Source organism: Lycorma delicatula, chromosome 5 (genome assembly GCF_047948215.1).
Source record: "Lycorma delicatula isolate Av1 chromosome 5, ASM4794821v1, whole genome shotgun sequence".
Taxonomy (NCBI): domain Eukaryota; kingdom Metazoa; phylum Arthropoda; class Insecta; order Hemiptera; family Fulgoridae; genus Lycorma; species Lycorma delicatula.
In genome coordinates, this window is record NC_134459.1 from 165,099,600 (window position 1) to 165,117,627 (window position 18,028).

At 31.6% G+C, this 18,028-nt stretch overlaps 1 protein-coding gene across 4 annotated transcripts in view; it reads right to left on the reverse strand.

The window, feature by feature from the left end:
• Positions 1–18,028, reverse strand: part of LOC142325561 (nucleolar protein 6-like) — a 102,824-nt gene that overhangs the window by 49,455 nt on the left and 35,341 nt on the right. For 3 of the 4 annotated variants that reach the window (XM_075367453.1, XM_075367454.1, XM_075367455.1), the window contains 2 exons: positions 9,519–9,639; positions 1,768–1,922 (listed from right to left, as the gene is read on the reverse strand). In XM_075367453.1, the coding sequence (XP_075223568.1) occupies positions 1,768–1,922; positions 9,519–9,606 (243 nt within the window). In that variant the 5' untranslated portion in view covers positions 9,607–9,639. Of the gene's footprint in view, positions 1–1,767; positions 1,923–6,350; positions 6,509–9,518; positions 9,640–18,028 lie in introns of those variants that run through there. The other variant, XM_075367462.1, reaches the window with a different exon arrangement.

Sequence of the window (18,028 nt, forward strand, 5' to 3'; positions counted from 1 at the left end):
ATAACAGGTAAAAATAAAGTATAACCGAAAATAAACTTAAGAATATTTTTAAAAAATAATAATGTTTTAAGAATGTGCAAACCTTTTGAAGTGCATGTCTAATTAAAAATAATTACCACTCTTACTGACCATTATTCTAGTGCCAATGTCAAAAGGTTGACAATTAATAAAGAACTGAAAAATGTCATAGTTTTAATTGCATTTTTTAGAAGTTGATTTTTCTCTGTTTTATAGTTTTATTCTTATTTACTCATAAAATATAGATGAGTAAGCCATCAAAAATGATGACTGTGAAAAAGCAATTTGATAAAATTCAAAATCAAGAAATGTACTTCTTGATAAAACTATGAAAAAAAAAGGAACTGGCATAGGCCATGATAAGCAAAAGGTAAGGTAAAAAAGAGTGCTTACAGTAAAAAAAAAACACGTGTTTTTTGGTTTCTAAAATTCCAAATAAATACGTATGATGAACTAAAAAGACTAAAAATATCATACATCTAACCATAAAAAAGGTCTTTGTAAATTGTAAGGAAAATTCATAAATTCTTAGGAAGAATCACTTTTTGTTTAAAAGATTTTTTAAGAATATAGGAAAAGCTTAGCAAAAGACAAACAGATTCCAGTACAAAATGAAAAATAATCAACAAAATAGATGTATTAAATGAAGAGCAGTAATAAAATGTTCATAAAAAAGTAATATATTCCAAATTAAATTGAAAATGTTTATAATTATAAATACTTTCAATAATTTTTTTTCAGTATCCAGATCTATTATTTCTGTGACTAATAAAGATACAAACCAGTTACAGATAAAATTGTGATTTTGATCATGATTTACAAGTTAGAAATGAAATCAACTTCCAGTAATCATTGCTTCACATCCTTAACACATATAAATTTGAAATACATGAATTTTTCCTTGAAAATCAGTACAGTGTGATATTTCTAAACCTTTTAAATGCTGCTTCAAGTTGGAGGATGCAGAACACTTACGTCACAACCAAGTTTATTAAATGTTTTCGCTGCTTGCATATTATTAGATAATTCATTTTAAATACAATAAAGCACTATTCAATAAATAACTTTAAAATAAATGCAACTGAGAAGGAAATATAACATAAAATTTTAATCCAATTGTTCTCTTAATTAATCAATTCAACACCACTGGTACAAAAATTAAGAAATAAACTAAAAAGTTAATTAATCAAACTAAAAAACTAAAATTAATCGTTTACTAAAACTAATATTAGTTTCGTATTTACAGATCCATAAATTAGAAAACATAACAATTCCAGAAATTATCACAAACTTTATATTAATAAATTAATATTTTACATGATCCACAGCATAAACAGAAATGTATAAAACATTACAATATATAAAACAAAACTTGCTAAATTCATAACAATATTTTTTTATCATCATGTGATAATAAAAACAGGACAAAAATTTGGCTGACATTATAGCTAACATTTAGAAAATATATGTGTTTCAACATATAACAGGAACAATTTAAATAATGCAATTTAATATTAAAGTACATAAAAATAAAATCTTAACTTGTCAACATTTGGATTATTCTTATCTTTAGTAACATAATGTCTTAGAATATACTTCAATTTTAAGAATATGAAATATTCTATATTACCACTCTATGACACAGAATGAATATATAACATTAGTTTTAAAAGAAGATACAACAATTAAAGTCCCTTTTCTAGCATCCCTTAATTATAGTAACTTCTCATTACTACTTTTTTAACTTACTTTGAATATTCTTACATGATCAGGGAAAACTTGTGTTAACAAATTGCACTGTTCTTTTAATGCCTTGGCTATTTCAATAACAAATGCTGCATGAATTCTCCTAATAGCTTCAACATTTTCTGGCCATCTACTTGAATGTCCAAGCTGAATAACAGCTAAAATAAAAGAAACAAACTTACATGAAGTTTACATTAAAATGTAATATAAAAAAATTATACAAAAAATATGTTCCAATAGATAAAATTGATACTTGATGGTTCTGTAACATCAGAGAGGACTATCCTGGGAATTAAAGGATGTGAATTATGGCAAAATGCTTGCGGAAAGGTTCATTATGAGGTAAAAGTATGGGCTGATGAGTTATAAATAGCGACTGGCAACACTGACTGGTTTTGCGTAGTAACTTTAAGCGGTCTTCTGCGCGTGTAAACTCCACATTGCCTGTCATTGTTGTTTGCCTTTACGAGGTAGTGTATTATAATGAGTGATGTAAAACAAATCCTGCCAGTTGTGAAGTTCAATCAGTGAATAGATCTCTAAATGCAAGAGGACATAATGCTGCTGAAATTCACCATCAATTGTGTGAAACATATGGGCTTACCACAATGAATGAAGGAAAAGTGAGGCAATGGTGTCGTTAACTTAAGGAAAGCGTTCAAATGTTCATGATGAACAGAGAAGTGGCAGGCCTAATGTCCAGACTGATTTGATGAAACCAATCATGGAACCATGAACATTCATGGTTCCATGACTAAAACATCCATCACATCACAAGTCTTCTGCAAAACACTTTCTAAATTGTATCATGCCTTTCAAAACCAACGACAAGGAATGCCGAGACAGAAATTGTTCTTCACAATAACCCATATCCACACACGACTTCATGCACAACAGAAACAATTCAAAAATCCAGATGGGAGATTTTTGATCATCTCCCTTACAGTCCTGATCTTGCACCCAGTAACTACAATCTCTTCCTACACCTCAAAAACTGGCTTGTGTCTCAATGATTTGAGGAAAATTAGGAGTTGAAAATCTCAGTGCAAAAATTATTACAATCACAGGCAATGGAATTTTATGCAGTGGGTTTGAAGAAGCTTGTTTCCACAATATGAAAAGTGTTTGTGATTATGTAGAAAAATAAAGTAAATATGTAACTATTTGAAATCATTAATAAATTTTCATTTTTTCAACTATTCTTAATTAAAGAAAAACAAACCAACATACTTGGCATTTATAGACCTAGAAAAGGCATTCGGTAACGTAGACTGGAATAAAATGTTCAGTATTTTAAAAAAAATTAGGGTTCAAATACAGATATAGAAGAAGAAGGATTGTTAACATTTACATTAACCAAACAGCAACAGTAATAACTGAAGAACATAAAAAAAACACCATAAATAATAAATTATTTATTACTATGACAAATTAACAAATCATAAATAAACATCTGTTGCAAGTTTTGTAAGACGGTCTCCCTCGGATACGGTTTGATGGTTTATCAAATTGAAATTTTGTTTGAGTTTGTAAATGTAATATTTTTCTAATAAATTTAATTTTATGTTATTTTTATTCATTTATAAATTTGTGCTGTCAGAAATAGAATGTTCAGTGTTTATTAGATGGTCTGCCATATTAGATAAACCTCAATAGACCTAATTTATTATTTTTATAATTTCTATAATGTTAAAGAAATCTAGTTTTTAAGTATCTATTTGTTTTTCCTGTATAAATACCATCACAATCATTACATTTAATTTTATAAATTCCACACAAAATATTTATTTTATTATTATTATTATTATTGTATTTTTTTAATATTTTATTATGTGTTTATTAGGTTTGTATGCTGGTTTAAACATTTCTTTATTGTAAGTTTTACTAATGTTTTCAATGATATTATTAGCATATAAATACTTTATATAAAGTAAATGAGTGAAAAAATATACGTATATTTTTCAACCTTTTGGGTCTTATTATGTATTGTTGGTAAGGTAGATATTATGTTTTGATAGCTATTTTTAAATAAATATTATTAATTAAAGTAGTATTGTATCAATTTTCAGTTGCTATATGTTTAATAATGTTTATTTCATTACTTAACTTTTCTTTGTTATTTATGTATGCATTTGCTCCATAAATCATATTTGTATAAATGTTAATTTTATAAGACCAATGGTGATTTGATTTTTTATAAATTGTTATATTATTAGACGTAGGATTTTGATATACTGAATTTTCAATTTGGTTGTCCTTAATTATTTCGATATTAACATTTAAATAATTTAACATTTTATTATTATCTATTTCAGATGTGAATTTTAAATTTTCATTATAAGAGTTCAACTTGTTTAATATTCACTGATACTCACTGTTTATTACCGGGCTATATATAATGAGAATATCATCAACATACCATGTCCGTATTAAAACTTATGAGTGAATCCATGTACTAATTTACTCTCAAACCCCTGTAAATATATTTCTGACATAATTGCTGATTATACTATTAGGTAAATTCATTAAATTCCTAAGAATTTTATCTATTATGTTGGATATAATACAACATGGGGCACATTTAAAATTGATTAAGTTTCTTTGGGATGTTCAATTTATGAATTTTTGATAGTCCTGTTAATTTAGGGGGAACCAGTTCAAAAGGATGTAATCTAGAATAGTATTTAAATAAAATACCTTAGCTATGGGATTTCCATTATCAGCATTGAACAATAATAATAATAATAATAATAATAAAATAAACTATAAGTGGAGTTTATAAAATTAAATGTAATGATTGTGATTGTATTTATATAGGAAAAACAAATATCTCCTTTAACACTGGATTTCTTGAACATTATGGAAATTACAAAAATAAATTAGGTTATCTAATATGGCAACATCTAATAAACAATCTTTTTCTGATATTAACACAAATTTAGAAATTAATAAAGTTAATATAAAATTAAATATACTAAAAAATATTACGTATATAAATACAAACAAAGTTTCAATTTGATAAACCATCAGACAGTATTTGAGGGAGACGGTCTTATAAAAACTACAACAGATAGCAGTACTTGCGCAAATTAATACTCAGTTTTCATATTTTTGGCATTTTACTTTTAAATTTATATCGTTCAATAATAAAATTATTTCAATCCTGACTAAGGACACAAGATCCCACAAAAGTACTTTCATAAAAAATTAAGGTAAGATGATATGTCTTTATCTAATATTCTATGCTAGGTGGTTTACATAATAGAATTTAAATATAATGTAACAGTACAGACGAATAATTCGAGTCTTAAAAAGATTATACAAAAAATCTCTTGTTTAGTTGGAATGACGTAACATTTCAAATGTCAGTTGAAAAAACAACAATGGAACAGAACAATCTGCTAGCAATAGATTTTGTTATAAGTTAGGTTAAAGTGCTACAGAAACTTTTGAAATGATTCAGACTGTTTATGGTAGTCGGCCAATGAGCTGTAAGAACATTTTAAAATGATTTGCAAGATTTTGTGACAGCATACAGAGCATTGAAGATGCCGAAGAATGAAGATCCATTGAAGATGCATTGAATGGCCAAGTCCATCGATAACAATTTTAACTGAAAAAAACATTCAAAAAGTGACTGAAATTCTTTGAAATAATCATTGTGTGTCTGCAAGACTCATCGAAGAGCTCACTGGCATTCCAAAATTCACTGTCCAGCTTATTTTAAAAAAAGATTTAAAAAAACAAAAGGTCTGTGCTTGCTTTGTACTGCACACACTGACTGTCGATCAAAAAGATTATAGAGTAGAGCACTGCAAAGATATGAAAAGAACAGCCGATAAGGATCCAGACCTTATCACAAGAATCATAACAGCCGATGAAACATGGTGCTTTCAATATGAGCAATTCACAAAGCATCAGAGCTCAGAATAGAAGAGTCCAGAGGAACCCAAACTGAAAAAAAAGCGAGTTCAGAAGAACTGAATCAAGACTTTGCTCACCATTTTCTTTGATTCCAAAGGAATTATCCATCAAGAATTTGTATCCGAAGGTCAAGTGGTGAATGACGACTATTACTTTTGCATTATGAATTGTTTATGGGCCAGGATTATTCTAGTTTGAGCAATACTGGGAGCTAAGGACATGGTCTTTGTTGCACGGCAATGCACCAGCACACAAGTACAAGATTATGCATAATTTTTTGTCTAAAAAAGGTATTGTGGTGCTTGATTAACCCTCATACTTACCTAATTTGGCTCCATACGACTTTTGGTTATTACTGAAACTAAAATTGGGGATGAAAGGAAGGTGTTTTAAAGATATCCAGAATGCTTTGACTGCGGTTTTGAAAGCGATTTCTACGAATGAGTATCGGAAGTGCTTCGAACAATTTTATAATTGTTTCCAGTGTTGTAATGACTTATGAGGAGTCTATTTTGAATAAAAAATAATGAAGTTTAAAAATAAACCACGTCTTGTATTTTATTTCGCATCAGTCACATTTTCCACTGGACAGACTGTGTGCACATATGTAGAAAAATAAAAGAAACACTAATAATAATACCATTGTAAGTAATTATCCTTACCCTGATGTAATTTACTTTTGTAACACTTGAAGTCAGATTAACCAGACCAGTTAAATCAACAAATACAACTTCATAATTAGAATTAAATTCTTCTAATAATGTATTTCCTTTACTATCTTGAGCCAGAGACAAGCCATTTGTCAACCAATCAGTTTGACCTTTAAAAAAGATAGACGCTAAACTTAAAAAAAAAATTAAATATACAGATGATATTGACAAGAAAATGCTTAATATGCTTATTGTACAGAGATTTCAATATTATAAGTTTTCAAGTACATCATTAATTAATGACATGTAAAAACAGAATTGTCAAAATTCCAGTCTTGTACAGTCTCAGTTCAACCATTCCTGAGATGTATGGTTAATTGAAACCCAACCACCTAAGAATACCAGCATCCACAATCTAGTATTCAAATCCGTGTAAAAATAACTGACTACTAGAACGCTGGAACTCTTGACTTCCAAATCAGCCGATAATGCTTTTCAACTTAGTTACAATAAATACAACAACATAAATTTTAAAAAAATTGGGGAAAATTACTTAACCCTAGATGTTACTTTTATATTATTTCTAAACAGTATATTTAATTACTCTTATGGTTTTGAATTTTGTTTCTTCCTATCTCATTATCCTCTAATCACCTACACAGTACAAATGATGAGAAATGTGATAAAAATCAAAACTGCTGCCATCTTAGATAGTTTACCATCTTGCTCAGTAGCACACTGAAAAGATAGTAAACTACTTTGATTCCGATCAGAAACAGGACCTCTATTACTGTCACCTTCTTCTCCCTCATTCTTTCCTTATATTTCATCACTTCACAAAAAAATGGGATTGTCAGATGCAATTTGGTCAAAGGGTTAAAATTTGGTTCTATAATAAAAAATTACTATCATTTAACTAAGCTTTTGAAAAAATGATGACGCTAAAATAAAACTTTTTAAAAGTCTATTACAGCAAACAAAAATTAACTATTTTTAAAATAAGCAAAATATATATATTATATTTATAGCATTTTAATAATTCATAATATACAAATCAATTCTGAATATGATCAACAATTAAAAAACTGAACAGTTTTCAATAAAGTATACAATGTATACTAGAAATATAAAATATCAATACTATGAATTTTTTACACATAAAGAAAAAGAAACACATAAGCTAAAATTAATGCTTACAGAAAATCAGTATTATCAATAACAATTAATAAATTCATCAGTAGGATTACGCTGGACAACAGTTTCCTTGGTCGTTGATTTTGGATCGCACGTCTCAGTTTGGTGAGCATTTTGCAGTATATGTTGAGCTGTAATTGTTGATCCACATTCCATGAAATCAACCAAAATGAGCCCTTTACATCCCAAAAAATGGTAGCCAACATTTTTCGACTCGAGAATGGAGACTGCTGAAACTTTTTGGTTTTGGCGAACTTGAATGGCACCACTGCATCGACTGTTGTTTAGATTCTTGATTGGTGCAGGATATCCAAGTCTTGTCGCCTGTAATAATGTGGGAAAACAAATCATCTCCATCTTGTCAATAGCAGTCCAAAAACTAGTCCACTGCACATTCTTCTCTTTGTGTTGGTCGATGAGCTTTTTCGGTACCCACCTTGCAGACAAATTGTGATATCCAAAATTTTTTGTGATAATTGTGTAGATAGAGGTGCGTCCAATATGTGTAAATTCGTCAGCTAGAGCACTAATCATCAATCACCAGTAACATTGCATACCATTGTCTAACCTTTCCTTCACTCATTATTGTAGGTCCATACAGTAAACACAACTTCCAATGAATTTCAGCAGCTGAAGATCCTTTTGCACACAAAAAATTGAATCACAGTGCGCACTTTACAACTGTGGGAGAAACAATTGTTGTGGACATTGCGATCTGCATTCACCGGCAGGCAAATAAATATAATATCAAAACAACTGCAGCAGCTTCGTAAATAAGCCAATAAATGGCACTGCATGCAACTGTGTTCATACCTGCTAATATTTAAATATAAGCCAATGGTCCTTACTTTATAAATATGCCTTGTATTATACATACATAAAATATAAACCACCGAAACACTGTAAATATACAAGTTAAACTCACCACATTAATTTCCAATAATCTATTATCATGGCATCCTGCATTTTCAGATGGTAATGCATTTTATAATTACATTATAATATAATTCTTTTAAAAGATTTGATATTTTTTATTTTATTTTAGATTGTTCTTTATTTTGAAATTAATTCTGAAGTATTATGTATTCATATGCAAATTTTGCTGTCCAGTACTGGAATGATGTAATCTTTCTTTAGACTGAAATCATTCTATATAAATGGGTAGAAAAATAAAAGAAACAATATTAATACTATAGTGAATAATTATCCTTACCCTGATGTAATTTACTTGTAACACTGGAAGTAAGATTAAACATTTTATTCCTTTTTTAATTACCATTTAAATGAACATTTAAAAACTTCCTAAATTAACATTTGTGAATTTTTAATCAGAGATAGATCTGGATCTTACATACAACTCTTTCATCAGGAAATTATTGTATGTAAAAAAATTAAATAAATGTGATGAGCTGATATTAATTGTATTCTGTTACTGTTTGTACTATATTAATATACATACTCATCAATACTGATAACTAATAGTGTTTTTCCTCAAAAATTTACATTAGCAATGAATTCTTCATATTTTTGCAAAATTCTAACAGCATAGTGGTAGATCAGTCATTAACAATGATGGAATTGTTTGCTCTCAATTATCTCTACAGATATGGTAAAGTAGCTTATCAAATTTTGCATACAGATAAGCTAGACTACTTTCCACTGGTTTATCAAATTTTGATTATTATAGGGAGAAAACTAATGCTACATGTAATGTTTAATCTTTTTATTTGCAACAATCTCCTATAATAAAAAAAATGAGTTTTCCCCTTACAATGGCAGTTAAAATTTCTAAACGAAATTCTAGAACACAATCACCACAAATTTTACAGATATAATTTTCACTAAAAATTTCCTCAATGTATGGCTAAGTTTTATTGTTGAAAAACTATTATGGCCTAAATTTTCAATTTAAGTTCTACAGACAAGTCCTGAATATGAAAATTCTGGTACTATATAAGTAAGAAAGATTAAATGAAATTAACTTACATAAACTGAGCCATGTATTTCTTAACACTTGGTAGCTACTCATGAGTGGATTTAGTTTATGATTTCTAAATAAGTACACTAATAGCATAGACAAAATAAATCCAGTGATACCTCCAGGATCCTGCAAAGAAAATGCATTATGTACATTTATTTAAAAAAATTCTAAATCAATAAAACTATCAATCATTAATTCCACTTCAATGAGCTAAAACAATTTAACAAAATTATTAACAAATTTGGATAATGAAATATTTGGGTCAATAAGTAAAAATGAAAAAAAATTACCTAAGAAAAAGAAAGGAAACAATAACTTTAGGTCTAAATTAAACTTAAAACCCTTATTATAATGGTACCCTTATTTAAATTGTACTAAAATGAGTTAAAAATAAAGGTCTCCAATAGTGTCCCTGTTTGACACCTTTAACTGTAATTTTAAACTGTAAAAGCAGATCACTTATCTCTCTTCAAATAAGAATTTTTTTTTTCCTGGGTACAAATGAAGTGTTGATATTAGTGCCAGATATGATCCATGTAGTAAACATATAAATGATATAAATGTTAAAAAGAAACAAAAATTAATTTAAAAACTAAACAACAGTAATATAATGTAGCATAAATAGAAAATGCCTAAAACGTAAGCTAAGAGAAAAATAAAATCACAATGAAATATTACATTGATAATCTAAATTAAAACAATAAAATTATTATCTGCCATACACAAAATTGCATAAACAACTGAAACATACAACAAAAAACTCAAATATTTGAATAACAAAATATCAAATATAAACTGGCAGCTTTAACAAATTGTACAACATTGTCTCATCATTTCCTAAGATATTTTGGGAGTTAGTTCCTAGTTTAAACTTTTGACATAACAATATTGCATACCAGACACAATCCACAAGGATGTGGTGTACAGTCAGTTGGCAGTTGCAGTGGATACAAACAGGTGCATCAGTCCAAGTTATGATATATCTGTGAGTGAGCCTAGTGTGCCCTATACATAAATGGCAAACAATAACCTCTTCTTGATGGTTATTCCTGCATGATGGCTCCAACATGATACAGTATTCTTAACAGGACAAAGTCTATTGTTGATGGTAGTATTCCATTCACTTTTCTACTTATCACAGACCATACCCCATTCAGAAAAAAAAACAAGATCATCAGAAACAACATGATTAGTAAAAGGAGGCTGAAAACAAGCCTCTTTTGCCACACTATCAGCGCGCTCATTGCCTGACATTGCAATATGGCTAGGCATCCAGCACAAGCTAACAATTGTGTTATGCTGAGTAATTTCAGAAAAAAATAGAAATGTCATAGATGACAGGGTGTCTGGAGTACATGTCACTAATCTCCTGAAAGGCACTCATGGAATCTGAACAGTTAGTTGTCAAACTGTTAGGCTAATAAATTTAAGGTCTTATTAACAGCTTACAGCTCCACAACAAAAACATATTTTTGGCCTTCCCATCTTCTTCAAGAAAATGGGAAGGCCAAACATATGTTCTATTGCCAAACACAACCAACAGAATTAAAGTTTTGAGAGCTGTTCATATAAACTATATAAGAATTCACGCTATTTAAAATATTATAAAACTTTTCTAACAATACAATCAGATTTGTGTTTTTCTTATAATATCAACAAAGACTAAAGCAGTAATTAACAAAAGAAGACCACCAAGATGAGTGATAACATGGAGCAAGAGTAAGAATAAGTAATTGTATATCTAGAGATAAAAATGCGCTGAGCTCTGATGTCTAGCGAAGTAGTAGATCTTGGCTGTTGTTCCTGATATTGATTAAGATGCAGGTTAGAGAGCACCACATCAAAGTTTGGATGATTTTGTTGTGCTTTAATATGAGCTATGTAAGAGCAGATCTTTTTTTCATCTATTTCAAAGGGATGGCTCACCACTATTCACCAGCAAACTTACCACAGAGCTTGAATGAAATGCACCTGTAGCAATACAGATGAATTAATGAATGAATTGACTATATCCAGCATTCTAAGAGCAGTGGACCAAGTGAATGAATAAGCCACACAGTCGTAGTCTAAGCGGGAATGGACCAGAGCTTGTTACAAGTGCAATGTGCATACTAAAATGCATATTGCATTATTTCAGCTCACCAATGAGTATTAAATAAAAATTTCAGCATGTCATTTGTATATATTTTACATTCAGCTTCTTTAAATGTGTACCCACATACAACTTTCATTGGTTTGTCATTGGTCAAACCATATTCCTAAAAATGTTACCTGTGTGCACGGTTCAACTGGTTCATCATATAAAACAGTTGGGGGTCAACATGTTCCCTCAAGTGTGAAAAGCATATACATTTCATTTTTTCTGGAGAAAACATGAATCCAGTTGTTTTACACCACGATTCTAAACAATAACTGTGTTTTAGAGTAGCCTCTCACTAGCAGCTAAAGTTCTAGATACTATGTAAATTAACAAATAATCTACAAATAAAGAAGCATAACGAGTGTTCCCACTTAGTTGTAGTATTTATGGATACAGCAAAGAAATTAACACTTAGGACATTTCCATTTGATATTCTGTTTTGTAGTGTATTCTGTTTTTGATATTGTCATTTCAACTTGAACGATTGATAACTGGGAAATCCCTGATAAATTCAAGGCAATTTCCTTGTATACCCCATTCATGCAGTTTATTTAGGATTCCTCTCCTCCAAGCTATGTAATACAACTTATGCATATCGAAAAATACAAGGTCTATTCAGAAAATAACTGAACTTTAATAATCTTTATTATTAATTTTACAGATTATTGGTCCTTGTCCCCTTCAGAGTACTCCACCCCCTATTCACACAATTTTTCCAGCGGTGTTTCCACTTTGTGAAGCAGTCCTGGATAGCTTCATTTGAAATGGCCTTTAAGGTCTGTGACAAATTTGCTTTAATGTCATCAATAGTCTCAAAACGGCATCTTTTCATCACTGATTTTATTTTCAGAAATAAGAAAAAATCACAAGAAGACAGGTCTGGCAAGTAGAGAGGCTGAGAGAGGACAGTCATCTGATGTTTGGCACAAAACTGACGAATTAACAAAGTTGAATGTGTGGACGGACTGTCGTGGTGAAGGAACCATGAGTTGTCTCGCCACAACTCTGGTCTCTTTTTGTGGATTTTTTCACATAGCCATTGTAAAACACCATGACAGAATGCAGAGTTCATTGTTTCACAATCAGGCAAGAATTGAAAATGCAAAATTTCATTAAAATTGAAAAAAAACAGAGACCATAACTCTGACAATCGATCGACATTGTTTTCTTGGGGGTGGAGATCCTTTGCCAATCCATGTGATGATTGGACTTTTTTCTCAATGTCGTAGCCATATATTCATCTTTTGTCTTCCATCATGAACCTTTGCATGAATGTTTCATAGTCACTGGCTTGTTCAAGAAGTTGCTAACAAATAACCACTTAATCTTCTTTCTGCTGTTCGGTTATTAAACAAAAAACAGACTTTGCTGCAACTAGATAATTTTTCAATTTTTCAGTCAAAATGTCATGGCATGATCCACCAATTGAGATGCTAACCTCTTCTTCAAATTCTCTGACAGTCAATTGGCAATTTGCATGCACCAGATCATTGATTTTCTGAACTTGGGTGTCATCAGTTGAAGTCAAAGGCCTTTCTAGTCAAGGGTCCTTCCATTGACTGATGGCAATTTTCAAATAGAAAAAACCATTAATAACATTGCGTATGTGTGCCACTCAGAGCATCACCTCCATACTTTTGTTTCAAAAGTTTAAATGTTTCTCTGAAAGTTATCCCCAGTTTCATGCAAAATTTTACGTTGTATCATTGCTCTTGAAATTTCACATTATAAAAATTGCTACCGACACTTAAACCATATTGAATTCAATTAACAGTAACATGAAAACTAAATGAGATATCAACAATCCAAGATCATGTGGTTATAGAGGAGGTTAAGCAGAACACAATGCTGCTAACTGCATATCTCTGCTGATGTGTAATTAAAAATGTTCGATTATTTTCTGAACAAACCTTGTACATTGGCATTGGCAAAATATGGTGTTTTCAATGACAGATTCAAGAGCAAGATCGACAGATGACCTACCTTGGAGGAAACTGCAATGTTCAGAAGTGATTAGGGCATTTCTCTCAAGGCATTAGACAATGCTTTACCATTCGTTCCATCAACTTGTACAGGGTACTGGTTAAGGAGATAAGATGATAACTTGAGAGGCATGATTTATATTTACCAGGTTTCAGTATGGTAATCACCCCTGGATTCTTTTAAAGCAACCCTGCAGAATCATTGGGTTTCTTTTATCCACCGAAACCCAATAATTCTTGGGTTAACCAAAAATCATTGTAAACTTGATCAGAAAATATTGTATTATAGATACACAAAAGATGTTGTAATGCAGTATATGGAAGGTGTGATAAAACATACTGAACCTGTTATTATCATTTCCAGGGGAAGTGTCACGTGAATTATTCAAGGCATACTTAGCTCATCAAAAGAAAGGTAATATTAATTCATTTCACAAGTCTCCAATGACAAATGGAATATTTTCTATCTGAAACTTATACCGCAAAAACTCAGGATAGTATGATGATGTAAGTGAAGAAGAGCTAAACCCGTTTCCAAATGTGTTCACCACATCAATTGGCATGGTGACGATGACGCCATTGTTTTCATATCCAATCAGCTTCAGTGACTGTTCTGATCCCCACATACTTTCTCCACACAATTGATGATGGAATTGTTTGAGAAGCAATATCGACATAATTCATCCATGATTTCCGATTAGCACACGAAAACACTCAACAGCAAACAGCCCTTGCATTGCAGAAGGCAAAAATCAATTCAGTTTGTTTTCAATTGAAATTACACAGTCCTGAGTTGATCCTTTAGTGCATTCCTGCAGTCTTCATCCCACCAATGAACAAAAGGTTGCCTGGACTTTCCTGATGTTAAAGAGATAAATTCATTTGCACTCAAGTATCAGGTGTGTAAACTTGGCAAGTTGGAGGCTACCACTTTTGTTGTATTGGCCAAAGGAATCCTGTAACCAATCAAATCCTCTATAAGAACCACCCATTTGTGTGGCTAACTCTAAGGAAAATCACTATTACTGACTGAGATAACAACCAGTCTGTGATTAATTCCAAAGAAGTTTTTGTAAACGTACCAGGTAAGACATAGGAGTAGGTTGCTGAATACAAGGACATATCGATTCATGAAATTGTACCTGATGAAGATGACACAAGTATGTATGATCCACCATTCAATAAGGAGAGATCTAAGTTTTGCTTCAACTTAAATCAACTTATTAGTCAATTAACTATTGTGCCTCAGGAAGAATATGATGATAAGCCCCATGAATAGTGATGGACACTGAAATCAGCAATATTAGGTAGGGTTAAAGAATTTGTAAAAACAGACTGGACACATCATCCTCCCTGATATCGGAATTTTGTGGTATATATTAGCTGCAGATATTCATTTTAAATGGCACCGATATCTTCACTGAGACTGCAGGGAAGTTTATCACTAGCAGAATATGCATGGCTAATAAGATTTACTTTAGGAAAACAGCTACCCCTTCACATCCTCATTCAATAAGGAGAGATCTAAGTTTTGCTTCAACTTAAATCAACTTATTAGTCAATTAACTATTGTGCCTCAGGAAGAATATGATGATAAGCCCCATGAATAGTGATGGACACTGAAATCAGCAATATTAGGTAGGGTTAAAGAATCTGTAAAAACAGACTGGACACATCATCCTCCCTGATATCGGAATTTGGTGGTATATATTAGCTGCAGATATTCATTTTAAATGGCATCAATATCTTCACTGAGACTGCAGGGAAGTTTGTCACTAGCAGAATATGCATGGCTAATAAGATTTACTTTAGGAAAACAGCTACACCTTCACATCCTCTGCCCTCAGTTTGATGGTCTGATAAACACTGATTATTGATGGCGGCTGCCATAGCAGTGATATTGTACGTAGCACCTACATGGTACGAAGCCCTGGAGAAGAAAGGAAATGAGAGAAGACTGACCTCACTGCAGCGCCGCGCAACGATAAAAGATTTCTGTGGCCTATAAAACAGTGTCGGCAGAAGTTTTGGCGGGAGTACCTCCTATTTGGTTGGTGGTCCTGCATAGAAAACGAAGATATGAAGGAATGTCCAAGACAGATACCAAGAAATTATAACATCAGGAATGGCAGGAGGCACGCTCGGGCTGATGGACGAAATGGATGATACCTAGGCTGGAACCATGGCTGGAGAGAGGTCATGGGGATGTGGGTTATTATATTACCCAGCTCCTCTCAGCCCATTGGGAGTATGGTGAATACCTTCATCATTTTAGGTGAAGGGAGCTGTCCAACTGTATGTATTGTAAGGCCTGATTGACTCGCCTGAACATACATATTACGAGTGTCATAGATGGGTTGAACTTAAAAAACAACATGGATTGGAGTGGATTACACCAAATTCCACGGTGAAGTGTATAATTGAAGGTATCACGGAATGAATAAGATTGAATCGTTGGTGACAAAAATTATAAAGACGAAAGAAGCCAAATACAGTCAATGGCGAATGGTTTAAAAAAAAAATTTCTGAGTGATGGATCAGGAACTGGGAATGGCATAGCAGGGCCGGACCTCCCGTCCCAAAGCCTGAGGCAGGCAAAAAAATCAAGACTGAATCCCAGCTGGCAGGAAGGGGAACATAGCTGGGCCTGGTCTAACCCCCGCTTTGTTAATTAGAGGCAGGCTCATGAAGAAGAGAAAAGATTCAGAATTGGCAGGCCGACCTGCCATGCCGGCAGGTGGGAAGACCCATTAGAGTCGGAGGACACTCCTCTGAGTTGAGTTATTCCTCATCTTTGACTGCCGAACCAACCTAGGAGAGCTGAAAAAAAAAGAAGCCATTCACAACCCGACCAACCGGGGTTTTCATGAAATTTGGTATGAATTAACTGTTGATAAAGTTATTATAAAACACTGAATTTCAGATCTCTATTGTTAACCATTTTGTTTTTACAGCTCTTCAAATTTGCTGGAAAATGGCAAATTTTGACTTGTGGCAATAGTGTTAGGTTGACATAACTTTAATATTTATTACCATAGAATGATGCAAATTTGAAACTGCGACTGTACTGGAATCAAGAGAAAAAAATAAAATGTGTATCAATGTTTTAACAAAAAAATATTTTTTGAGGTGGTAAATACTTACATTTTTGTTGGCTGAACTTGCAAATCAAATAAAACATCTTGCAAATCAAAACTAAAAGTAATGAAGTAATATGTTGCTCATTTGTTTTGTCTAGTAATAAGAAAATAGTATACCTCAACTCAATCAAATGATCAATGATGATGTAATGCAATTACATCATGACTTGGAGCAATTAATACAAACTGAAAGACAAAATGTATTGAGGGTTACTGTATCAACAGTTTAGTTTTAGACTGTAACTGTTTTAGTGTAAATAATATTAAATATGACCTAAAATATTTTATTTATTTAAACAACTTATTTGTGAAATAACATGATGTAAGAAAGCATAAGCACTGTAAAAATATGTCTGCCCTGAAGTCAAGATATTCAGTGTTCATTTATTGATTGCTAAGTGTTGGTGTAGTTAAATAGTTTTTTTTAAGATACAAAGTTAGGTATCTTTTAAAGTACGACAAACTTTTTATAATAATAAATGCTGTAACCCATTCCAAGAAGTATGTCATAATAATGGTACTAAGAATTTAAGAAAAGTGTTACCATGCATGACAGAAAAAAATCCAAGTTTAGAAACTGATTAGAAGATTTGTGATAAGTGTTGGAAAAAACTTGCCTCAATTAATAATAAAGCTTCAGAAGAAGCAGATGTAGATGATGGTGAAGAAGCCCTTTATGATGAAACAAATTATGCATTAGACAGACTCAATCAGAGTCTAAAATCAAAGTATTGAGGAATCACCTGAAAGCTCTAAAAGATTGCAAGAGAAAACATATCTTGCCAAAAAGATTACAAAACCTGAGTCATCAAGGAGGGAAAAATATTCAGTGTAGCTAGTAAAAACGATGAGACTTCATCTCAAGTTGAATCTGACAGCGAAATCCTAGTACAGTTGAAAGAAAAATTTAATTGTACAACAGATGTAAGTCTTAAAATAGCAATTCTTACTCTTCTTCTTTCTTGAAGTTGGAGCATTAAAAAAGTGAAAGATGAATTCCCAGGCAGTACCAATTACATGACACAACAGACAAAACAACTAGTTAAAGAACAATGGATTCTATCATCACTGAACCCTAAATCTGTAAAGTGTCTTGATCAAAACATAGTTGGATGTACTAAGGCATTTTATAAATCAGATGATGTAAGTCATGTAATACCAGTCAAAAAAAGATTACCACAATCAAATCAATCACCTTGTGAAAACATTCCAGTTAAAAAAACGACTAGTACTGGCTAATCGTAAAGAGATAC